The sequence below is a fragment of the Anguilla anguilla genome, chromosome 15, assembly GCF_013347855.1.
Source record: "Anguilla anguilla isolate fAngAng1 chromosome 15, fAngAng1.pri, whole genome shotgun sequence".
Taxonomy (NCBI): domain Eukaryota; kingdom Metazoa; phylum Chordata; class Actinopteri; order Anguilliformes; family Anguillidae; genus Anguilla; species Anguilla anguilla.
The window spans coordinates 20,472,386-20,498,147 of record NC_049215.1 but is presented as its reverse complement, the minus strand read 5'-3'; the positions used below and the strand labels follow the sequence as shown (position 1 = coordinate 20,498,147).

The 25,762-nt window shown below is 43.3% G+C and overlaps 1 protein-coding gene across 2 annotated transcripts in view; it reads right to left on the bottom strand.

Annotated features, from left to right (window-relative positions):
* The window catches only part of LOC118214654 (receptor tyrosine-protein kinase erbB-4-like), a 202,409-nt gene that overhangs the window by 16,934 nt on the left and 159,713 nt on the right, over positions 1–25,762 (bottom strand). For both annotated transcript variants that reach the window (XM_035394785.1, XM_035394786.1), the window contains exons 17-21: positions 24,111–24,243; positions 21,787–21,909; positions 21,278–21,376; positions 19,540–19,725; positions 610–765 (exon numbers count right to left, since the gene is read on the bottom strand). In XM_035394785.1, coding sequence (XP_035250676.1) covers positions 610–765; positions 19,540–19,725; positions 21,278–21,376; positions 21,787–21,909; positions 24,111–24,243 — 697 coding nt within the window. The remainder of the gene's footprint in view (positions 1–609; positions 766–19,539; positions 19,726–21,277; positions 21,377–21,786; positions 21,910–24,110; positions 24,244–25,762) is intronic.

Below are 25,762 nucleotides of genomic sequence, written 5' to 3'. Positions count from 1 at the left end.
ACCACCCAAACCATACTTTTCATTACTCGAATGAAGTATGGTTTGAAGTGGAAATTTTATTGATAAAGTTTATTCCATGGTATGTTTCTGAAATATTACAGCTACAGTGCAACGCCTTCGTGCTGGTCCATGTGCGTTACTAATGGTGGTTAGCAGAACTTAGCAAAAGGTATGAATATTTTTCAAACGCAACCGTGGTTTTAATGTCGGTCATTTCAACGGAGTCCTAAATCTCCTCTGCATAACAAAAAAAGATCCTATATTCAGAAATAAGAGTTATTCGAGATTAAACGGAATGCTTTTCTGACACAAATTACGCAATTCGGCATCAAAGGGATACAGAGAAAAAACCTAAAAGCAAGGCAATAAACCACACGGTGGGGATGACCGTTATTACATTTGACAATTACTGTTGTGGTATATCACCCTGCCCTAGCTCAGGTCAGGTCAAAAATTTGACAAACAAGTACATTTCGGCCCCCCACACCAGAAAAAACCCACCTCTCCATGCCACCACACCCTCGACACTTCCCCCAACATCCCATAATCCCACAAACACACACAAACACACATGCACACGCACCACCCGACAAGCCTCAGCACTCTGACCTTGCCCCCATCAGCATTGTACTCCTTTTCATTGGCATCCAGCAGGCGGGCCAGTCCGAAGTCGGTGATCTTAATGTGATTGGGGGACTTGACCAGGACGTTGCGAGCAGCCAGGTCCCTGTGCACCAGCCTCCTCTCCTCCAGGTACATCATGCCCTGCCAATCACATGAGAAAAGCTCATCACTCAGCACCACCATCATCAGTTCCTTTCAGTGTTACACATCAGTAACAAGCTAATGAAAGATGAAAAGGAAGGAGATTATACAGTGAACCGAAAGAACTATTATAATGTGTCCATTTGTATCCCCTTTTAATAGAAGGGTACATCCAACGACAGAAAAGGAGGGTGATTTTTCAATGTTCAACTACTTTGGGGGGTGGGGGTGAAATTATATTTTTACAATCTAGATGACAACTGACATGCTAAGTAACACCAACAAAAAACTGAACAGTCACAACAGGCAGAGGACTGCAGATATGATAAACTGTAGGTAATACTTTATAATGAGGCATTTGTCCATTATTTACTCACAATCGGAATGGCCTTAGCTACACCTTAACAGGGCATGTCTAATACCTATTATGGCATTGGGAGTTTGGCAATTTCATAGATTCCTACATAACCACAATGACCACGGACTCTCAGACCTTAAGAACATTAAGGTCTGTACCTTCTCACCTCATATAAACAGACAGAATTCACAAACAACTTGACATTTCCACAGAAAGTCCCAAACTTGAGTCATTTCACATTTTTTATCCTTCTTTTTCCAGCCGATTACATCATCACAAATGCTCAAGTACCACTATTGGTAATTCTCCCCATTGGTCATTTAATTACATCTGCCAATGGCAACATCTCATCTTGAAATTAGCCAATTATAGGACACCCAATACACAGGCAAAAGAATGTTGTAAAAACTTTGTTGTTGCCATCTTGGTTTTGTGTGAAATTTAGCTTGCACACACACACACACACACACACACACACACTTTGTATATATAGGGCGGGTGAGGTGCCCTATTAAATTCAAATTTAGGGTGTGGCCATTGATACTAGTGACTCATCTACAAGAGAGAAGAAGGGCTGTAATTCCTACACTGATGGTATGACATGGAGGTCTATACCCTCAAATTAAAACTGACAGTCTGCAGTTTAATCTCATTCCTTGTTTTATTTCAAAACAAACATGCTGGAGTACAGACCTAAAACAACACAAACTGTCCCAATACTTTTGCATTTAACTGCGTATGTTCATTATGTCTTACTGTGCACCATTTTATGTGAAGATACCATTCACAGAATAACCATCATATCGCCTAGAATATTTTGTTGAATTCAATAATGGACAGTAGACCTGTAAATGTACATCATTTAAAACACTTATTCAGCTGGAGCAAATTTGAAAGGTTTTCACCCAAAATGGACATGATGGAAAATTCAAATAATAGTCTCCAGCTAATGTAGGACTAGCTGCACAAAAACGCTTTTCCATGAAACCATTAAAAACAAGTACAGTCATACTCTAACAAATGTAGATTTTTCCAAGTAATGCAGGCCCCTTTCAAAACAGCTCTGAAACATTCTGTTGATTAAGACAACACCCTGCACACTGATTTTCAATGGGGAGCAAACAATATGTGCTTTTGATTTAACTGAGTTTACTTCCTGTTTGGTGATAAATTGCTGCTGTATGTTGCTGGATATTGTTGTTTGAATCAAAGTATTTTTCGAGGGCATGCATGAAGTGAGTCTTTAACGGGCACCGCGCTATGCTTTTGAGCCCATGTTAGTTCTTCATACTTGGGCATATCTAGTCAGAGGGGAAATCATGGTAAACCATGTAAAACAAAGTAACCAGTTGTTATTGTGCACACCTGTTGAAACAGCTGTAGAGGGTGAGACAATTTGTCTGCCAGGGGACTACACAGTCTTCATTCTGCTTGCCGGACCAGTCGTTTCTTTTGTTCGGTATCATCAAAACACCAACTACAGGTTCTCTTTGAAATTCAATCCCGGCAATGAAGGAGTGGGGTGGGGCATTCAAAATTCCTCAAAGTGCTACATTACCATAACAATACATCATGATTCCATGAGGCTGTGAATTAGAGTCCATTGCAATGCAAATACTTTGTTGTAAAAATTGTTGTTTAAGTTAACTTCTGAAAGTGCAGGAAACTCCATCTGATACCAATATTTTTGTTACTTGAACAGATACCGATACAGACAGTATCCTTTCTATTTCTTGGGAGTCATTCCCCTTCCATCCTACAGTGGTCACTGTGGATTAGACTTTGTCCATGAATATAATGGTGTACAAGACTTATGTTTCTATTTTCATTACTGAAAAAGATGCAGTTTCTTGCACTTTCAGAAGTTAATCTAAGAAACAGCAATTTGAACAGTAGGGAGTCATACAGGAGGAGATTATATTAAATTGAGTACTCTACTTTCTGGATAACTGGTGATTTAGTGCACCTGGTCTGTTTTACACATGCCGGTGTGTGTGTGAGTGTGAAACTCACTCTGCTCGGTGCTGGCGTGTGTGTGTGTGTGTGTGTGTGTGTGTGTGCGTGCATGCGTGTGTGTGTGTGTGGTGTGTGTGTTTGTGTGCGTGCATGTCTGAAAAGCTAGTAGTCCACATGGTCTAAACCAACAGGTAGCATGTCTTGTTCTAACTTGTCTGTAAGGAACATATTGCAATTTTATAAAATTTCAAGACCACTATGCGAAAAGAACTTGACTGGTGGGCTAATGATAGTGGTCAAATTGAATTTAACTCTGCTGCAATGTGTAGTATAACTCTGTGAGCCATGGCAGGTAATCATTTCTGCAATCCATTTATTTTCCCTGCCTGGAAGGAGATTCATCGCTTGGCTCAGGACTGTTCCGGTGACGCCCCTGGTAAGTTGTGCGTGTATATCAAAGGTGCGCAGACAAAGGCTGAGTCAAGCAGATTGTTAAAATGCGTTTTGTCCCAGACCATTTCACGGGCATGGGGATAAATCACCCTGCGGAGGGCGCTGACAGAGATCGGTCGGCAGGTTCGTTTATCATCTGAGGGAGACGTTCTTTACACATCACCCATTGTGCCAGAATATCACTGCCCTACAGCTCTCCTTTATAGGTGTGATGGACAGTCACACTTCTCCAGTAATAAGTGTTAATTCCAGTGTTTTTTTCCCCCTCCCTCAGAGGACACTGAATTTTGGAGGTCATGAACGAGCGAGGCTGCCAGATCTGAGGCAGCTCCTAAGTTTCACTTCACAAACGATTTACGATAATACTCTACAAACAACGCCTTTGTTTTTTTTGGGATGTGAATTTTTCTAAATTCAAGTTTATTTTGAAGATAAAGGAACATTAACATGAAGTCAAAACACCTCGTTTGGCTTCTTCCCTTTTTATGGGGGAGAGGTTGTACACAACGCACTTTCTTTCTTAAACTTCATCTATAGTACCTGTAGCTCCTGAAGGAGTTTCTCCTTATAATTAGTCCTGTTTTCCACCACTGAACCCCCCCAACCATGTCCTTCAGCCGAATTCCCACTTGCAGCCCTGCTTTGTGCCTCCATGGCCCCCTGCCAATACCATTACAATACAACAGGAAGGGGGAAGTGTGTTTAAAATGCATTACTGGGTACAGAGCGGAAGATCAATAAAGATATGGATTACAATGAGACTTGAGAAGCCCACACACCGCACAATATTTATGCTCTCTGTCTGCCTCTAAATCAATACTACACATAGCCTGTTAATATACTTCATTCTGTTCCTGAAAAAAAGTGATGGCAGCCAGCAAAATTGAACAAGCACGCACAGAGAGAAGGCCCTGGGACAAAAGGCATTGGTAAGCATGCCACCAAATGAGGACAACTGAATGTAAGTCAGCTGACTCAAATGCATGGCCCGATTCCCATGGTGGAAGGCAGGGCCAATGGGGTGCCAGTCTGTCACACTGCCTCACCCCTATGCCAGGAGCAAACTTTATTTATCCAAATGTCACAAGCATTGGGTACTATAATGGCTTTAGTGCACGAGGACAAAAACCTGATGGTCACAAGGCCAATGAAACAGCATACATAGAAAGTAAAGCCAGCAATCGCAATCTGAAACAAAACGGCCACTTTTCATTATTCCTATACACTGTTATATAGTCATATTTTTTAATATAAACAATGTGTGTTGGCATGACTGCCTGAAGAAGGCATGTGGTAAAATGAATCAATTTCACTTTATAGTTGGTGTAATATTACTCAAAACACAACTTCAGCGCCCAAAGCCATATGTTAAAAGTAATGTCATGCAAGCTGAGCACTTGGCTATGTAATCACTGCACCACACTGCAGGCAACCTTTGACCTAACCTTGTGATCCTCCCCTGGACTCATCCTAGGTGGTGGCTATGAAGCATCTGCAAACATGTTCCTTTTTAAATTTGGAGGCAATAATGACATAAGAAACACATATTGTAGACTATCCCAGTAGGGAAATTAGCTTGTCACCAATGACAGAAAGGCTATTACATGCAACAACACACACCAGTGCATTGCACAATTGGACAGTAAATATGTAATTGAATGTACAATGTACAGGGCCAGTACATAAAATAAATCAAGAAAAGAAAACAGTGGCCGGTTTGCCTTAAATGAAAGCCCCCAGCTGAATGATGCTAGAACCATGTCTGGGTGGTGCAGCACTCAGCATTCAGAACACGGGTTCGATGAGCCAGCAGTCCTGCTCATGTTTCTGTTTACTCCAGGCAGGTCCTAGCCCCTTGAAATATGTATGATCACCCTGAGCAGTTTGGGAAATTATTGATTTCTGAATCTGCCCCGTCGGTCACCTTGGTAACTCGGGGAGGAAACACTGGATGCGTCCTGTATCCTAGCTCCCCCTGTGGGCTATGGAAAAAGGAAGCCCCAATCACCCTAGCACTATGAAATACTGCACTCTACAGGAATTCACATTAAAGCCCAGACTCTCACCACAAAACATGTGCCAGCTGGTTTAGAGTAAAACACTAAGCAAGACCAGAATGTAGCTTTAAAAAACTCACAGCAGTTTCTAAGTTGCTGCACTCAAAATATGAATCTCTAGTGGGTATTAGGGCAGCTGTGTCTGTTAAAACATGGCATTTTTGTGTGTTATATGCCACAGAGCCCACTGTTGAATCCTCACAATGCTAATGCCTGCCCCACAGTCTGGCATTGAATCCAGACTTTATCATTTCTGAAGGAGGGAGGGCTTTCAGTCAGTGGGGTTTTCCTTATCCATGAGTGATCCTGTGTTTCATTGGGCACCTGCAGCCTGGCTTTGACAACAGTGCATGAAGTGCACTACTCTGAAGCAATGACTGCACAACTCAACTCATTTCAGAAGAGAGAGAGAGAGCACCTTTGTGCTCTTCAGAAATAATGGAGATTGTTGCAGTGAAGAGAGGCCTTCCAATATAACAGGGAGAAAAAAAAAAACTAGAATAAAAATCAGTTAAGAAAAAAAGAAGCAGCAACCGTTCCAGGAATGTGAACTTTACACTTATAAAGGTACTTCAGTGTTCTTAAAAATTCTACATGATTAGAATGCAGAATTGCAATAGCTACAGAACTAATCATGACTCACTGCTAAATTATTCTTTGAGTAGTTCTAGAGTTTTAGCTGATTTTTGACACAAAGCCTTGTGGAGCCAGCCAATATTACAGTAGTACTAATATTGGAATATCACGAGGTTGACGTTTAAATAATGTACTATTTGGTACTCAGGTATGATGTAAAAAAAATTGACATACAGTAGAGCAGCATGAAAAAATAAATATTTAAAAACAATATTCTGTATGCACTGTATGCTGTCTGTATTTTTAAATGATTCTTTTTTGAGTTGGTTTAAAGTGCCAATGGTAAAACCACCCAGTGGTTTGCTTTCTGCTTGATTTACCTTTTCAAAAGATGAAACAGTAAAAATACAATTATCATTAATACTCTGTAACTTGCACGGCTTTTTTTGGGTAATACTGCACACACACAGCAAACCATACCCTGTGCAATCACTTTTTTTTCTTGCATTTACAGTTTTCATTAAGCCCTAAGATAAAGAAGTATACTTACTTACTTCCACAATCATAAACAGCGCAATCATAAAATGCCCTTTTGATGAGAAGTATGTCAGTTGTAATCACAAAAGTAGGAAATCTGAGAAAGTGTGCCTATTATGCATGGGTATTCACTTTAAGGTCAAATTCAAATTGGCTGCCAAATAAATCACTGTTGATTGAGTAACATGGGAAAGGCCACTTTAATTGCAGTCTCCAAATGACCAATATCAAATGCTTTGTTGTTTCAGGAAAAAATCTCAACTGAATAAAACAGGATTAATATCAGTGACTGTTTTCTTGGCTTGTTATGTATAATACAACTACCAATAATAAAGAAGCTTTTGACTGCACAGGGTCCATAAAGAGCACTTGATATACCATCAAGATAATCTCTGCTGAAGTCTACAGCAGCCCTTCACCATCAAGCCTGCTGCTATCTTGGCCCTGGCACTGGCAGAGAGCCTGTTGTGGCTTGAAGAGAGAAGCTGTTAGTAAATGAAGGGAAGAAGTAAAGATCAGCGATGGTGAACAGGCTGCTCTCAGTAGCCAGTTGAGGAAAGGAAGACAGCTGACGCAGAAACGGGCCAGTTTCATTGGCTGTCACTACGGCTGAGTCTGGTCCGCAGCTCCAGCCAGACTGTCGGTTGTCGAGAGACTGTCACCGGGGTGGCAGCGCGGGGACGACGGCGGCGCGCGTCTCTGCATTAGCATACGACAGCGCGGCGAGGTCAAGCGCGGACTCCGGTGGAGCGTGTCCGTTTGGGCTGTGGCTGCCACACACCCAACCAATTTCCTCTGTGAGGATTCTGGGCTTCCAACACACATTAACTATCACACATTAACAACAGCCCGCTCACACCAACCCCTCCTCACTGAGAAACAAGAAGGCATATCCATGTACACATGCATGCGCACGTGTGTGTGTGTGTATGTGTGTGTGTGCGTGTGTGTGCGTGTGTTTGTGTGCATACATGTGTGATTGATGAGTTATGGAGGCACAGCCTGTGAATGAGAGACTTATGTTCATATCCCTCTCTCCCTCTCTCCCACCTCCTCCCTCTCCCTCTCCCTCTTCCTCCCCCTCCTTCTACCCTCTGCTTGCTGTGACAGGTGGTTGAGTGACAGGTCCAAGTCATCTTCACTTATACCGCCTCAGGGAAACATGCTGGGACTACAGAGAGACAGCGCAGAGAGGAAAAAATCACAATCACGCACACGCGCACACATAAAGAAAAACAAATTACACAATTAGTCACAATCACCTAGACAGAAGCTGGAAGACATGTACAAAACATACAAACACAAAGCATGCATACACACACACACATACACCAGATTAGAGGAAGATGTGAATGACAGTCTGGTGACATTACATAGACAGCATGGAATAACAACATTACTGCTGGCAGGTTGTTCTCTACTCTGGCAGATTGAGACACCATGGACAGGGCTCTGCACTGCGGCTGAGCTCACTGAACCCTGAACACAGTCAGCACTGCGGCTGTGAGCTCACTGAACCCTGAACACAGTCAGCACTGCGGCTGTGAGCTCACTGAACCCTGAACACAGTCAGCACTGCGGCTGTGAGCTCACTGAACCCTGAACACAGTCAGCACTGCGGCTGTGAGCTCACTGAACCCTGAACACAGTCAGCACTGCGGCTGTGAGCTCACTGAACCCTGAACACAGTCAGCACTGTGTCCGAGAGCTCACTGAACCCTGAACATGGTCAGCACTGTGGCTGTAAGTTCATTGAACTCTGAACACAAAAACACAAGCACATATACACATGTATGTGCATGCACACATACACACAGTCACACACATTCAGCAGCCTCATGTTTCCCACTGATCCAAAATGAAATCTCTGGAGAGCAGATAGCAGGGTGTAAAGAGCATTTACAGATCAGCTTCTAACAGCCAACTGGTGCTCTCAGCATGTCAAGCACAACATATCTCTGGGGCTCATTTTCAAACAGTGAGAGAGTTTTCCCAAGTTACTACTCTGTTATGTACTGACATTATCTACTGTTTTCATTTCACACCAGTACATGATGTTAAACTGATTTAAGAGAGAAAGAGAGACCAGCATAGAGTGTATCAGCTTCATCACAGTCCTTGGCAGCTAAGCCACTATCATATGCAATTACATCACACAACAGCTTCACAGGCAGACACTTGCTATCACACATCAGATTGAGCTAGTAAACACTCCCTTATGCAGAAACACTGATACAAGTACTGATTACCTCACATTCCCCCCATGGGAATAAAGGAAGTCAGACTGACCTGACCTCTACCTCATTTCACAAACAAGGACCCGACAAGCTGAACAGCTGCTGTTTGCAAGATCCCTCATGCCAACTGTGATCTTGCTGACCACAGCCTGGCTGCAGCAGAGGATGCTGGGAGTTGTGGACAACCGTTTTCTCTCTTTCAGTTGTGTGACCTTTTCCCCTACAACAGCTGTGGGCCCATACCAAGAAAAGGCACCAGGTAGAATGCAGGGGTAAGACTTTGTGCGGTGGGGTGTTCCAGTCTTGGGGCAAGAGGTCAGAAGGGCCCATTAGTTTCAGGTGCACCTTTCTCCTCCAAAGTGAGTTCCTGTCGACCCAACTGTGCCTGTCACTTCATTACCAACACTCTTGGGGTACACTGGCACACTCAGAGAATATCAACCCTGTCCTACATTATCTTTGGACCCATAACCCCCTGGGTCATAAGCCTTAACCACTATGCCTGCTGCCCCTGTACACCATAATAATACAGGACCAGCTGGAGGAGGCTTGGCAGCAGTTTGAGGATTCTGCATAAAAATGCTCTTTGGGGAGCGCAATAATCACACCATGATAAAAACAAGAAAAATTAGGACGTTAAACGCTCTTTAGTTTATAGAACATTTAACGGTAATATAAAAGCATAATTATCATTATCACAAGCGCAGCCATAATCACACTATTTGGAAGTGGAATAATTAAAGTTTAATATTTCCTATTTGTAAATTAAAACTGTGCTTTTTGGAGCCAGTGTACACTGATAGCATGCAAAGGGTTTGGATTGTTGGAGTCTGTGCCTGGTTTCATCCACACATGTTAAATACACCCAAAGGAGAACACCTTGTAATCATGGTGTAAAAAAAAAAGGATTAAAAGACACACCGAGTTAAACTGGAGGGTCACTCAACCCTCTCAAACTTGTGATTGATGTGTGCTCTGTTATTTGAACAGGGCACTTAACAAAACAAGATGAGGACCTATGGGATAAGGACTAGGGTACATGTTCCGATGGATGTACGGTGGTAAGCATATTAACAAATCAATACCGCAAGGGCCATGGAACTGATGTGCCATTGAACCTGGCTTTGCTTTGCCAATAATAATGACTGCATATTCTTTTACCCCAGTAGACCTGCAATGCATTGTACAGTCCAGTCATTGGTAACCTTTGTATAGCAGTCTGTAGTTTAAACTGCTAGTGTATAATGGTGATTGCTGATATGCAACTACTTTCTCTTTTACGGCCCTTGGCGGTGGTCCAGTATTTGTTAAGTTAACGTCTCCCAGCAGTCCTGCTGCAGAGACAGTATTTGTGCTCAGACTCTGGAGAGCAATCATCTCCGAGCCAGCAGCAGCTCATTTCACACAGCCATGCCGCCGGGGTCAAGCTCCCGTTCCCTTCCTCCGCCGCGCACTTCAGCAACTTTACTACGGGAACCAATCAATTAGCGCCTCGTTTGAGCCGCGCGCACATAACAGCACGCACTAACGCGCCGTGAAAGTCACAAACTTAGAGGCGTGGAGGCCTCTTTCCGGTAAGCTGCTGTAATTACAACAAGAGGATCTGCTGATGCCATCGACCTGCACATCGCTTACGTACCCCAGGGAAGAGAGTTCTCCTGCACTCCTACCTCGTATTAAAATTATTCATATTTTCAGTTGTTAAAAAAAAAAAAAAAAAACACAGTTTCTTAATTGATAATTGCATTGTGGAATTAAATACATTTGGAGACGACGGTACATACGCGTCATGCGTATGAGCACCTACGCACGTACATATTGCTGTAATGAGGAGAGAACAGCTGTGCATTATTGCCCTTTATTGCGCAGATGCTCCGCAGTAGGGAAAGCTCACAACCTTCTGCTAACGCGCTCTCATCTCACATAATGAGGATATCACAACACATAATAAAACCATTAAGGCAAGCAGCAAAGAGCGCACAAAGCTCCCGTTATGCCAGACAGGTGGGTGGACGAGCAAAGGGGAGAGCTTCTTCGTCCGAGTCCCTCTCATGTAGATCTGACATTTCCCAGTGACGTTGCGGTTATCGGCGACTGACTCATGATTGCAGATGGGCTGGGGGTGGGGGGGGGGGGATTGAGTGCGCTTCAGTACCCCTTCCCATTGACTCCTTAAAAATGTCACAGCCGAGGTGCTCAAATGTTACCTGGCATGGAATTTCCATGAGTAAATGTCAATAATTTCTGTGGTATGGAGGAGGAGGTGGATGATATTTTAAAAGAGTAAAGATCATTTTCTTCACATTTCCCATTTCTTCTCCGTTCTGTGTGACATGCATGTCATTCTCTCTCTTCTCATCCTCAGGAGCAATCACTCTCCAGTTCCTCTCTCCTCACAGGTGGAGATGAAGGGAGACCAAAGCTACGACACAGAAATCTAGGCCTCGTCCATGTACAGGGCCTCAGGCCAGGCTGAAGTATAAAGCTGGTCCATTGAAAGTCATCTGTGATTTTGAATAGTTGCTACATGAGTACTGCACTCTGAGCATGTCACATACAGTATATAGACTGATATACTCAGAATATAGCAGCATAAAAAGTAACACTTGATGTTCTTCATCTCAGCTATTGTAAAGAAGAATAGATTGACGCTCAATAGCCAGGACAAACATAAGTGAACACCAAAGGGGTCATTACCCCGGTAACGTGAACAGTGACTAACCTGAAAAAGTACGGCAAGCTCGAAAAAATTTTCAGTTAAGTACGTCAGTCAACCCTGTTCATTAAATGCATTTAGTGCAAAGCTCTCTGTGCCCTGGCTCATCTTATTTTTGGGGGATGGTCACCACTGAAATTACTCAGAGAAGGATTACTTTTGTAGTTATACTCCAACAGAATATACTGCATCAGACACGTTTGACATGCTCTGACACTCAGGAAGATGGAATTTATGGAATTGGTATGCGGTTACATCCATACAATACAGTACAATACAATAAAATAGAAGCTCAAGCCCAAAGTGTTTGCAGAACATGGCCACAGTCATGAATATTTCATTCACATCTGGCATGCATGTTGGCATAGCTCTTATGTGACACCTTGTTCTGATTTTTGCATGAAAGATGTCAGGCCAATTAGCTGGAGAGCCTGAATTGTTACAAACCACAGTAAATGGATCACAAAGAAGCCACAGGCTGGGGAAGAGTGACTTTGAGTAAGGGATGACATTATGACATTACTGAAAATTGCTCAGTTTACCCAGCAGGGCTCTGGGGAAGATGTGATAGTCTTGAAGGACACAGGCTGGATAAAATGTTCAGAAAGAGAGAGATCAGTGAGTTTTTACCAAAAAAAAAAGAGAAAAAAAACCCCAGCATTTTCAGGCTATAGCCACAACAACAGGGGAGCCTTTTCTGGGAGTTATGCAGGCCACAGAGTTCATTACAACTGCTCAGGCATCCTTTTGTAGACATCATCTCCATAATATTGGCCTGAATTCAATCAACATTTGTCCTAAGCTTTGACAACCATTTTTTAAATTCACAAGCACATTTTAGCGTGTTCATCAATCACCAAAATTGGCTCGATAAGCTGTGTGTGTGAAGACAAAAACAAATGCTTGCATTTATTTGTAAGTCAAACTTAAGGACAAATGTTGATTGAATCCAGGCTTTTATCACTTGATATGAAAACATAAAAGAAGGGCAAAAGAGTGTTTTATGATGATAACAGGCCACTCAGCACATCTAAGTTCATAATTATTTTTACTGTTTAGAGAGCATCCAGCAACGTCAGGCTTGTGTCATGGTTTTGGGTGTTAAAACCATTTCTTTTCCATCCTGCGTCATTCTTTTGTTTATTACGGCCATTGGTTTATGTATGCGCCTTTTCTTCAGTTATTACGGCCATTGGTTTTTACATACGCATTTTCTTCAGTTATTACGGCCTTTTAGTTTTCTTAATTTCCTTGATTGAATTATACGCGTGCAAATCTCTTTTTACGATTTCCACCTGTTGGCGTTCTATTTAAACCCCTAGCAAACCGATAAGCTTTGCTTTAGTGTCAACTTGCGTTACTCGAAAGCCGGTAACTTGGTCTGTTTTGGTAAGAGGTTTAGTTACTTGTTCAGTACTAGATCAGTTCCTCTTCTGCGTCCTTTGATTTACGCAAAGAGTTACTGCGGAACTGAATGTTGAGGTTATTGGATTGTGGGCTACAAAGTTAGCACTACTATCTTTACTCATTTCTCCTATCCTCTCGTGGTTCTTTTGACAGTGCTCTGTGCGAGGGCTGTTTTCTTACGTTCTCACGTTCACCATTCTTTTCAGACTGTTTTGTTTTAGTACATTCAGTACTCCTTGAGCCTTGGTTCTTCACCCTATACTTGGGGCATTAAAGCTTTTTCTTTGGGATAGTCTCCCATATGAGTTAGTTTTGTTTTTGTTTATTCTTTTTTCCCTATCCTTTTGTCTCTAACGAGACTTGGGGGTTTTTCCGCCCTAGGTGGTTCTTAAAGTATCCTGCTCAGTCGCGTTTGATCTCCCCAATTCCCCACTCCCTCAGTTCGGTGTTGAACTCCCAACGGTCTCCAAAATGCTTGCTGATATCAGTGCGAAATAGACCGTTACTGAATTGCTATCATAACTGTTGCTGCCTTCATTTCACATGTAAACAATGATCACTTTTTTACAAAAAGAGCGGAGCGGCGCACTGTCTGTTTCCACTGCTCTTTAATAGTCCTATTTTTTCACCCTGATGCTTATAACTGCACCATTGTCCCGTGCTTGAGATGAAGGCAACAACAAAGTAATCTGATTTTATTGAGCGGAGTTAGAGGATCTACAATCATAGCAAATTAGTGAATGTTGATTCCTGCAGAATGAACCTGTCAAAGGACATAGAGGAAGCCCATAATATTCAAGTGATCACTATCTACTGGAGCCCCATACCAGCCACAAATGGCACTACAAGAACAATGAGCACATAATGGAAGATTATTCCCAATGAGCTTTGAATGTAGAATACATGAATTATAAAACCACTTTCTTAATTAATGGCACAGGCCAAAACTGATGGTATTCCTGGAACAAGGGTAGGGGGTGGTACAGCATCAATGAAAACATATCTTTGATCTCCGATTGGGCATGAAAGGCACATTCTTTCGGCATGCCATCAGGGTGTGATTTAGCCACTTACCATCATTAATTTAGCTGGCATCAAGAGCAATTCAGCCCAGACTGTGAAGCAATTCAGATTAAGTACATTATGAAGGATACAGCGGCAGTGCCCACCTGGAATTTGATCCTGCAACCTCTGAGTTACAAGCCTAGCTCCATGATCACTGCATTACTGTAGTCACTGGGATGCTGCAAGAGACTAAACCCAAGTGTAACACCTGGATACACCGAGACACTGAATTCTGTCAGAAGTAGCAGTGTATGTAACAGAAGACAGACACACACTTTTTTTTTTTTTTTTTTATAAGTGGAAGAATAACCTTTGACCTGGTGGATTATGAACGATACAGGAGGATGCTGTGATGAGAGCTGTTACCCGCTGGTACATAGTACGTGTTTGAAGGAGTCAGCTTATCCTCAGAGCAGCCACTGTGCAGCCCCATCTGCCAGGACTGCATGATTCACAGGCAGGGAGGATGGAAGATATGCAGACATACAGATGGACAGATACATGACACCCAGCCACAGAGAGACCGACAGATAGATGTTTTATTATTCCCTGAAAGGGATATTCTTGGTACAGCTACTATATGTGAAAGAAAGAAAGATGACAACAGTGACTGAAGGGTGTGACATACATTTCATATGTCAATAGAAATGAAATATCCTTTTTGCTTAACCTTTACAAGCACAAAGAGGTTAAGCGGAGAAAATCAGCAAGCAGCAGAAACCAGATCAGAGCGGGAGGGTCTGAATTATGCCAGACAGATAAGTTTATCTCACACTTCACAGCAGGCCTGTAACAGTGAATCCAGTCCTGGTGGCTACAGATTCCTCTCACTGTAGTTATCATTCAGTAAGCCTGTCACATGTAGAAGCTTTCCCTGTACTTAAACACTCTAGAGATTAAGCATGGACACTTACTGTATACACTACTTTTAAATGTTCTTGTGTGTGCACGCACGCATTCTTGTATGCATGCGTGTCTGTGTTTTTTGTATGTGCATGCATAATAAGTGTGTGTGTGTGTGTGCGTGTGTGTGTGCGTGTGTGTTTAAGTGTGCATGTGGATACCCCCAGGCTGTCTTCTCCCAATCTGAATGTCAGGGAAATTCAAGTGGGACATGCTGCTTGTCATTAGTCACCACCGTTCCCAGGGAGCAATTTGCATGGACCACAGCCACCATTGTTATATATTCACAGCATCTGGATCTGCAGATCTATTGAAGTGTACCTGTACAATGTCATTCTGATGTGAAAACCATTGCAATATTTAATAAAATATACAATGCTGTAGAAAAGTGCCTCCCCATTTATCTTCTTTTCCATCACATCATCATAATATCCTAGTATAGATAAAGCACAATGTGATACAGAAAAAATAACACAAAAAGTTACAACTTTTTCCATTATCAACTCAATAAAAATATAATCAGACATTTAATATCCCTGCAGAAAAAGTTGCCCCTCCTAGCTTGGTAACTGGTAAAATCTCCTTTAGCAGCAATAATGTTAACTGCACGTATCCTGAATATGTTGATCTGTCTGTCACATTGCCTTGGAGGAATTCTGAACCACTCATCCTTATAGAATTGTTTCACTTGTTCCAGGTCCTTCCCACCCATCTCAATAAGCCATTAGCTGATCAATACATTTTGCACCATGTTGCTTTGGTAGAGGATGGAATACATTGCGGACTCACTCATTGGCTCCATGTACAGGTCCAGATGCATCAAACAGGCCCAAAGCCAAAGCCATCACCTTCCCAACACCATGTTTTACACTGTAAAGGGGTACTTCAGCAGTGGGGTTCCTTCAAGGCAATCCATCCACTCAATAGGAAAATTAGCCTGAAAGCTCCTCAGCCCCACCTCCCTGCCGTTAATCAATCCAATCAAATCCAACTATTCAATGCCAATATTTGCCCCCAAAATAAAATGGAGTAATAATGTAATACCTCCTGGAGCCTCTATTACAGGGATGATCTCTGTGGGTAATTGAAAATGGTTGGGGGCTTATCGCTTTAAGCCAGCCCCCATCACTTGAGATTTAGGTTTAACTGGCTGACAGCAAACAGGGGCAAATTCTAACCTACAGCTGTGATGAAGGCTGAGAAATCAATGACTTAGCCACTATGTGAGGGCTCTCTGTTTGAAACCTTCTTTCGCCCTGCAGCAGAGCCTGTAATGTCCTACAGCTATAAAACTTTCAGTCAAACATCTAGGAATGTTCAGCATGTTAACATGCATGTAGGTGTACTACAAAACAATGTGCCACGTTGGGATTTAAAATATTTAAAGTATTATATTTAAAGTGGTTTCCGACGGGAAACAAAGTTTTAAAAAAGCTCTTCTAAAATCAATATGAGTGAATGTTTTTCACTTTTTGACTCATAATGCGAGCCTGAAAATTAATCTTGCTCAGTACTGTGCATTTGGCCCACCCCAATTTCATGCACTTTTTTTTTTGGTTGTCACTGAAGGAGAGTGGCTCAGTGCCATGCACTCCCTGTGCTCATAAGTTAAGAACTCTTTTTTTTTTTTTTTTTTTTTTTTCTAATGCAGCAGTGCTGAGTGTAGTTTCTTTGGATGTAATCTACAGCTCATGGAGAGCTACAGTGAAAGGGTACTTTACCTGAACTTACTCTGCAATGAAAGCAGATATTTCAACTTCTTGTGCAACACTGCAGTGAATTATAACTGGCAAATCATATGGCCTTGGTGTCAGCCATATTGTATCCACCACCCTATGTTCATATGCAATCCTTCCTCCATTTTAGTGTCCTGTGATGGGATATGTTTTACCAATTAATTTAAAACCCTAGTTTTAAAGTCTTGCTGCTTGCATACCTCCACAAAAAAACGTTGAGAGCATAACCAGGAACCCAATGTTTTGTCTGAGTTCTAGCTAACTGGCATCACAGTGCTGTGCTGTGCTGCACCCAGACCAGTATAATCTCATTATGTTCGCTGTGCTGTAACTCAGGCTAAATTTAACTCACTGTTCTGTACCCAGACCAAATTTAACTCACTGTTCTGTTCCCAGGTCAAATTTAACTCACTGTTCTGTTCCCAGGTCAAATTTAACTCACTGTTCTGTTCCCAGGCTGCATTTAGCTCACTGCGCTGCACCCAGGCAAGTTTAGCTCTTTAGCTATGTTTTTGATGTTCTCACAGATTATTAAAATTCCCACCTTGTCGGCATGCATAATTAATTGATTAATTTGCTCATTAAAACAGGTCCCAACAGGAATTATTCCATTAACTATCCAATTCTGCAATGGTCTGTTAACGAGCGGAATGAACCCTGAGTAGCATAGACTGAGATAAGGCCTCTTTGCTTGGCAGTGAAGGGTAATTGAACAAACCTCCTGCTAATTCCCGTCACGTCATGGGGCTGATTTCAGGAGGCCTACGCACAGACTGCCAATCGTCACAGTGTTTGCATGGACTGTCAATCACCGTGACTGTTGTTTCCTCAAACACAAACGAAACGGGGCAGCGTACATCATAAGAGCACTCAGCTATGGCCAGGTATCTTCACTCTAAGAGTCCAATTTGATCATTCTTTTTTTTTTATTTTAAAGTTATGGGTATGGATTTCAGCAATGTTTGAGTGCAACTGTGCAGCCCTATAAAGAAGGCTTCACAATGACTGCATAGTTCAGGCCACTTTAACTCTAGCATAATATACTGCATGCAACATCAACATGTAAAAAAAAAAAAAAGTGCAATTGTCCCTGCCTGTTAGAAATACAAAAACCTTTAAAAGTTTTGACTTTGGGGGAGGCTGTGTTGTGTGCTCCATAGGGAAGCTGAATCTCAGCCCACATAAAAATCCCCCATGTGACCGGGGGCCTCGATTCCCTGCCATGGCGCTTGGTGTACTGTGATCCCAACTCTCTGTAACCCTTTCACCTCACAGTGATGGAATGCATGGAGCTTGCGGGGTGCCACAGTGTGTCAGGTGGGAGGAGCCTGTTGCCAGCCACTACCCTCCACTCCAGGCAGTGGGAGCTTGATTAATGACTGCTATTAGACTACTGCCCCTGTCCACTCAGTGATGAAGAGGCACTGCTCCTCTCCCACTACCAACCAATCAATTAGCAGACGACCACTCAGGTGCTATGAGGCAACACACACAAAGGCACGGACACACACACTCTCTCACACACACACACACACGCATACATACAAAGTGTCTGTGAAGTGCCTCTCTCTCCCTTAACCGTAAAAATAACATAGAAAGAAAAGGCCAGGGGATAAAATAATCACCCTTAAATGAACCAGCCATGTAATGAGACACTTCACTTCCCCCATGACATGGAGAGTTTACCCCACATCCCCCCTTGAGCTGTGCCTGATTGGAGCAGAGTGCTTTAGGGCAGGGCCAGTGTGACACTGAGACGACACGGTGACAGGGAAATGTATTTGGGGAAACAGTTCAGTTCACATAAGCATCAGCAGATTCTGATCGCAGGGTATATAACTGTCATGAGTTTGGCCCAGAATGGATCTCACAGCCGTTGACTGTAGTTTTAACAATGGCCACCGTGTGTGTGTGTGTGTGTGCGCGCATGAGTGTGTACATGTGTGTGTGCATTCACGTGTATTCGAGCATGCATGCACGTGCATGTGAGTGTGTGAATGTGTACTCCTGTCACTATTCAATCCATAACTGTTAAGTCTGAATATCTTTGAAGAACACTGCCACCAAAACCAAGATTCTCCCAAATAATCTGCATGTAGGGCCAATATTTTCATCTCACAGACGAAAGAAAATTAATTCCCTGAAGTAAGCACCAGTCTATTCTTCCTGTGGCTCAGAGCCACTTTCCCCATCAGTCCCCATCATCACTGCATAAGCCTCTGCCATACATTCTCTCTTATCTACCCCGCCCAACAGCATTTGTTGGAACTGGCTGTGAATTTACAATCAAACGGGAGAGTAGTCTTGAACCGGTTCAGTCTCTGTTTCGACCTTCTAGCACAATGGAAAGAAGCTATAATTCAGAATTGCGATTATGGTTCATTCAAAGGGGACTGATACATTATTCTATTATATCAGTGACTCTGTGTTCCCTGGGCCATCTGGAAAAGCACCACATCTTTGCGGATCGCAAGGCTGCCACATGCAATAAACCCTTTATATCTTTCTGCGTTTCAATTAAAGCATCTGCCGTGTCTGAATACTCATGGGAATGAGTAAGAGTCAGTTCAGGAACAAGGGAAAGGTGAAAGACTATCCTTCATCCCAGCATGAATATCATCTATCCGATACACCAAGATTCAGAGACAAAACAGAACCTTAAAACTTAATTCTGCAGCTACCTCTGTTTCAGAGTAATGAAAATATACATGTGTGTGCACCCCCCTGCTCTCCCTGTGTCAGGTGACCCCAGTGTGGGCGGAGTCTTCCTCACCTTGGCGATCTGCACACACCAGTTGAGCAGAAGCTGGGAGCCGATGTTGTCCTTGTGCTCGTGGACATAGTCGAGCAGGCAGCCGTGGGGCATGAGCTGGGACACCAGCTGCAGGGTGGGGCTGAGGCACACGCCCAGCAGTCTCACCAGGTGGGGGTGCTCCATGGTGGCCATGATCAGAGCCTCCTGGGGGGGGGGCGGGTGCAAACTTATCTCAAAGTGGTAAACTTTTCGCTTTTGGCACCAGTTTCAACATCCATTATAGCCTGGGTTGGAGTGATTATTCAATTCAAAAGTAGCCAACATGAAAGCATGTCTACAATTTTATGTGTATGTAGATTGTAGACATATACACATCAAATAGATCGGAAATAGATTGGAAAACTTTCATTGGACTTTGAGTCAATAACAAAAGTCTATTTTAGATAGTCTCCAATAATATAACAGTCATCTCCAATAATATACTTCTCCCTGGAAGCGGGAAGCTGTTCATCAATGTCCCACTGCAGTGGGAGATAGCTAGCTAACAAACATTACAGGTGATATTATCTGATTTAAATAAGTAACATCTTATTTGGAAAATCAGAGTGCAGCAGCAGGAAGGCACTTTGGAACAGACCCCAATAGAATGCGTAAATGATAGGAAAAAAATGCATAAACGTTCCACAGGCTGCCTGAACAAATAAAAAGATATACAAGCTTGTTGCTACCAGAAAGTGTGGATAAATACCTTTTGTCAAGCAATGTACTTGAAAATACATTTTCCATCCTGCTTATCACATTGATCAACCAATATAAAATGTTGTCTTGCACGACTGTGCTGACAGTTTTGATAAGAGTCGGCTAGTTTTAGAATGAAGTTTACCTAACCAGATAAAGTGAGAACCACCAATAGATGCCACTCTCCAACAAATACCAGGCCTTTCATGCATTGTAAGCAATTAAATGCCTGGGCATTTAAATCTGTTTTACAGGAAATAAAGTATTTTAAGAGTTTTTTTTTTTTTTTTTCTTTTACAAGACTCCCCTTCACCCAATTTAGGAACCAATACTCTTTACAAATATTTAGCCCCGTTTTCTCTTCCGTTACAGCTTAAATGTTCCAATCAGATGCAAATCATGAATATTAAAACGGAAGTGGCTACTGCTAATACCGGTTGTGAGGGGGTTCACCTCTTTATGAATATTCATTAACTATTAATTTTGTGTATTTAATATTCATATTACTTCATATTGCTTGTTAGTGTGCGTGTATGGCTACACCATTAAGGAGAGCTCTCTCATACTCATAATTTGTAACAAACTGAGATATCTAGAAAAACTGTAAAAAGTAAATGTGCAGCATAGGGTGATATCCCATCAACCCTTGCAGCTGGCATGCTCATCTTAGTGGCACAGTGGTGTGAGTCCCTTGTGTCTCATTAGCTCTCAAATCTGTTTTACATTCAAACTAGGTGCTCTTACCCAGCTGCCTATGGGTCTGCCTAGGGCTGTCACCTGTCCACAACACATGCACACACACACACACAGACGTATACCCCTGTGCACACATGCCACAATGTCAGAAACGCATGTGCATATAAATAACATTGCATAATTTTTTGGGACTCCCAGCTAACAAACAGTATTATGATTTTTTAAAAAGAAATTAATAGTCTGTGCATGTTTTACCACAGCAGAGCAAGGGTCACTGTTTCAGTCATGTTGTGTTGCTACTGTGTAAGGTTGTGTTACTCACGTCCATAAATTCCACGCTGGCCTTGGGACCTGTGGTCTCATTTAGAATCTTAATGGCCACAGGAATCTTCACACTCTCGCCCTCTGGCACCCAGATCCCCTGATTCAGACACAACAACAGTATGTCAGATGCATTTTTCTGTTTGATAAAAGTATGCACACGCACAAACACACACATTAATGCACACACAGAGATTCATACAGACTTACGCACAGACATGCATACGGGCATGCACAGACACACACACAGATGCACACACACACCTCCCACATGCATACAAACATGCATGTGCTCAGACACAAAGTGAGTGGAAAGGGATTTAATCCCTGCAGGCAGTGTCCCTGCAGAACAGCTGTCTATGTGCTTCTTCTACTCATGACTTGGAGCGTACACTCAGAGCAGAGCGTGACCTGATCTCTGCTGTTGTGTCTGTGTGTGAATGTTGCAACCTTACAGGAACGCTGTCGGAATGTTGAACACCCTCTGGGGTATGAGGGTGCAGCTTTTACCTTGTAAACAATGCCAAACGCTCCAGAGCCCAGAACCTTCACCCTCTTCAGCTCGGTCTCCTTCAGGATTCGCAGCTGGGCCTGGTTCGGGGCCGTCCCGCTGGGGGTCAGCGGCTCCACCAGCTTCCAGGATAAGGGGCAAAATCAGCCAGTCAATCAACCAGCCAGCCAAACAGACAATTAGTCACCAAAATGACAATCAGTCAAACAATCAATCAATCAGTGAAATGATAAAGCAATGTGTCAAGCGGTTGATCAATTAAACCATCAAAGCATTTGTCAGTGCTCCACCTGCGATGAGAACCTGTAGACACCAATTCATTCCTCTACACCAGTGGTGTCAAACTCGTTGCCATGGAGGGCCGTGTGTATGCAGGTTTTCATTCCAACCAATTAATGCTGCCTTAATTGAGTCCAATTACTCATTCAGCCATATGCGTTTAACTGCATTGAAGCAAAGAATATAAGAGAATTTTTATTTAGACAATGCGGGTCACCATAGACGTCGGGTCACCATTGTGCACAAACCTGCATCCCTAATTCAGCAAATAATTGAACTAATTATATAATCAAGATCTGAGGCTGGAATGAAAACCTGCATACACACGGCCCTCCATGGCAACAAGTTTGACACCACTGCTCTACACTCTATTTTTGTCCCTAAACATCCATAAATAAAATGGGCAACACTCACAGATCCATGCAGATAAAAAAAGAGACAAAGAGAGCGACAGAACCAGGCAGAAAGAGGGAGAGTGAGAGAGTCTGAGAGAGAAGAGTAGAGAAGGGAAACAGCCACAGATGATGTGAGTGAGTGACTTGCTGTATCATTAGTCCTGAAGTGCTTGAGAAAACGCTCTGTAAATCAGCCTCCCAGCATCTCTGAAACATTATGTTCAGACACGACCAGCAGCTTTAGACAAAAGTGCTTTTTCCACTGAAGAGGAGCCGCATGCAGAGCTGAGGATGGTGGTGGGGGGTGGGGGAGCTCTCAGCCCAGCCCGATGTCCAGGAGAGAGCAGCAGACTCGGCAGCACGACGCTGTCCACTAAGCGGGTTCTGAAATCCTATCACTGGAGCCCTGAGAGGGGAACTGTCCAGTGCTCTGCTTAACCCTGTGGTGCTGAAACCTGAGCCCTCCCACATCCACTGTACTACTGTTACTGCATCACACAGCTATTCTACAGCTCTCTGAGCCCTTTGAATACACGCCTTTAATTGTCATATGTGAACAGTGAGCCATTGGTTCACAGTGAGGAATCACGCATTTTACCAGGAATGTGAATACTGTTTATTTGTATACTAAATGGTAAATGGTAAATGGACTGCATTTATATAGCGCTTTTATCCAAAGCGCTTTACAATTGATGCCTCTCATTCGCCTTAGGGGTTAGGTGTCTTGCTCAAGGACACTTCGACACGCCCAGGGCGGACAGACATATTATGTCTGTCCATGTATCTTTGTATAGCTGTGTGGATTTTTCTGTGTATAAGAGTGAGAAAATAGTGTGCAATTGTGTTTTTACAGATAGAAAGTGTGTGTGTGTGTGTGTGTTGCTCTTGTGAACATTGTTCCCTCCAGAGTCACTCTGACACGGCAACACAGTGATGAGTGATGCAGTAATGCCATCAGAGAAGCACAAGTGCTTCCAGATTTAATGATTTGTTTTTAACTTTTACTCTTAACGTGCTTAGGCAACACACACTCACTATCAAAGCAATAAAGCTAATCTGAAAAGGACTGAGACATAGACAAAGGGTTAACCTGGTTATGAGCATCAGCGTGACCCTCTCTTGGGAGAACAGAACAGTCCAACGCCTCAGTTTAACCTGAGGGCTCTCAAGCCAGCAGATCTGAGCTCATTAAAGTCACTGAGGAGGAACAAACACGAGCTTGTTTTCGGCCTCTCCGTATTTGTGTACCATTGAATCCCTCGCTGTGGTGCAATCTAATTAGCGCTCATTTTAATCAACTCTTCCCCCTCCTTGGGTACTAACAATCCTGTAGATTCTTTCATGAACTCATTTTCATCTGAGAGCATGTGCAGGGGCAGGGGGAGGGGGTGGGGGTTGGTGGGGATATTAGGAGAGGAATTCCAGAGCAGAAATGGGGAGGGGCATTGCCACATTCGCACTCATTTATCACCATGTTCTAAACAGGAAAATTAAGTTAATGCTGAGAGGTATACTTTTGCCACCAGTGCAAAATGGAAACTTCAGTTGTAAAGGGATTAGGTGAATGTTATAAAGGAATTAGACCAACTTTCTTGGGAAACTTGCCAAAGTAATCCCAGAACTGTCCCAGGTGAGACACGGAGGCTCACCTCTGTCTCTAGGAATCGTCTTAGTGCCCGCTTTTTTTTGATGCTCTTGCGACGGACGGAGACCGCCACGCTGAGCGCGACTATGACCACCACGAACAGACCCCCAATCACTCCGGCTGCGATGAGCGGAGTCCTGCAGAGAGAGACACAGCGGGAGCGGGAGGGGGAGGGAAAGGATGGACAGACACACAGAAGGTAAGTAGAGAATTGAAGCTGAAGGCTTCAGTCTTGTGATTGAAGCTGAAGGCACTAGATCTCAGCACAGCCCATTCTCGGTACTTCCAATCTGTCTACGTTGGGGCAGCAACGTCACCCAGGGAAACAGGGATTCAGTTCCCACCGCATTATCAAGAGCGGTCTACTCCAGCCAATGGGATGCCTGCAAACCTGAAATAAGCGGTGGGCGGCTGCCAGCACTTGCCTCACCCTAGAGGGTGCTGCGCCAATGGCGTACAAATAAGGCTTGGGATTCGCAGCAGAAATGAAAATACAACACTGAGGTGAAAGGTCGAGCAAGCTGGCTGCTGAAGGGTCTCTGTTTGTTTCGCTGTGAAAGGTTCACTGCTACAGGAGCGTAGGGTGCTGAGGAGCGGTCGGTCCGGTGGAGGGCTGCAGTGATGCTGTGCTCCAGCCGGTCCATCAGCGCCTCACAGCGCTCCCCGCGGGGCCGGTGTTAGCAGGGCGTGTGTCTTCCCATCAGGCCGCAGCGCGCCGCTTCCCTCTTCCCTCTTCGAGAGGGGGCTGATTTGGCCGCCGCGGAGGCCCTCCACTCGAGTGGCGCCGCGCAGACCCGGGGAAATCAGACCAGCCAAACGAGAGCGGATCTCATTAAACGCAATCACGCTCGGCTCATTTTCCCTCAGAAATGTGCGAAACCTGACGAGCTCTCTGCTTTCCGCAAAGCGCATTCATCAGATGTGAGGAGGAGGAGAAGAAGAGCAGGGCCGTTGGGGGGTCTTAGTGCATAACACAGCGGAAAGAGGCGTACTCAAGAACGCACAAGACCGCACACGTACACACACATGCATTCACACAAACAGCTCCTTTCAACGAATCGTCTGCTCGTAAATAATTAATCTTTCTTTCATCACAACCTTTGATAATTAATCAAGTGAAAAACAGCTTAAGAATGTTAAGCAAATATCAAACATCCTTTGAATCGTATATTTCAATCAAGTCAAGCCATTATGTGTAACTGATCCCAGTGGGGGATCACCATCCACCTTTGTCAGTAGAGAAGTAATGAGTGACTTTCAGTTTGTTACAGTGTACAGTATCATTATTAACCATTATTATTTCTTTACTCCATATTACATAATAAATCAACAGTTAATAAAGAAAGAGACACATTAGCTAATGATTTTATAGTATGAGTTAAGTGATTATGATAAAATACAAAACTGATCGACCAGCCTGGACTCCCAGAGTCCAGAGTGAATAAATCACTGAGATAAAGTACAGATAATGTAGTTGCTGCTGTAGCTAATAATCATGAATTAGCATCCCAGACTGCTTCCAGATCAGTATCAGCCAGGTTAATAAAGTAGCAGTCCATTGATCAGCTCAGTAAGGCTGCAGTTCTGAGTCCAGCATCCAGCCTGCTCCACTGCTCATCACAAAGCTGAGCAGTGGAGCAGCTGAGGTGTCTGTTT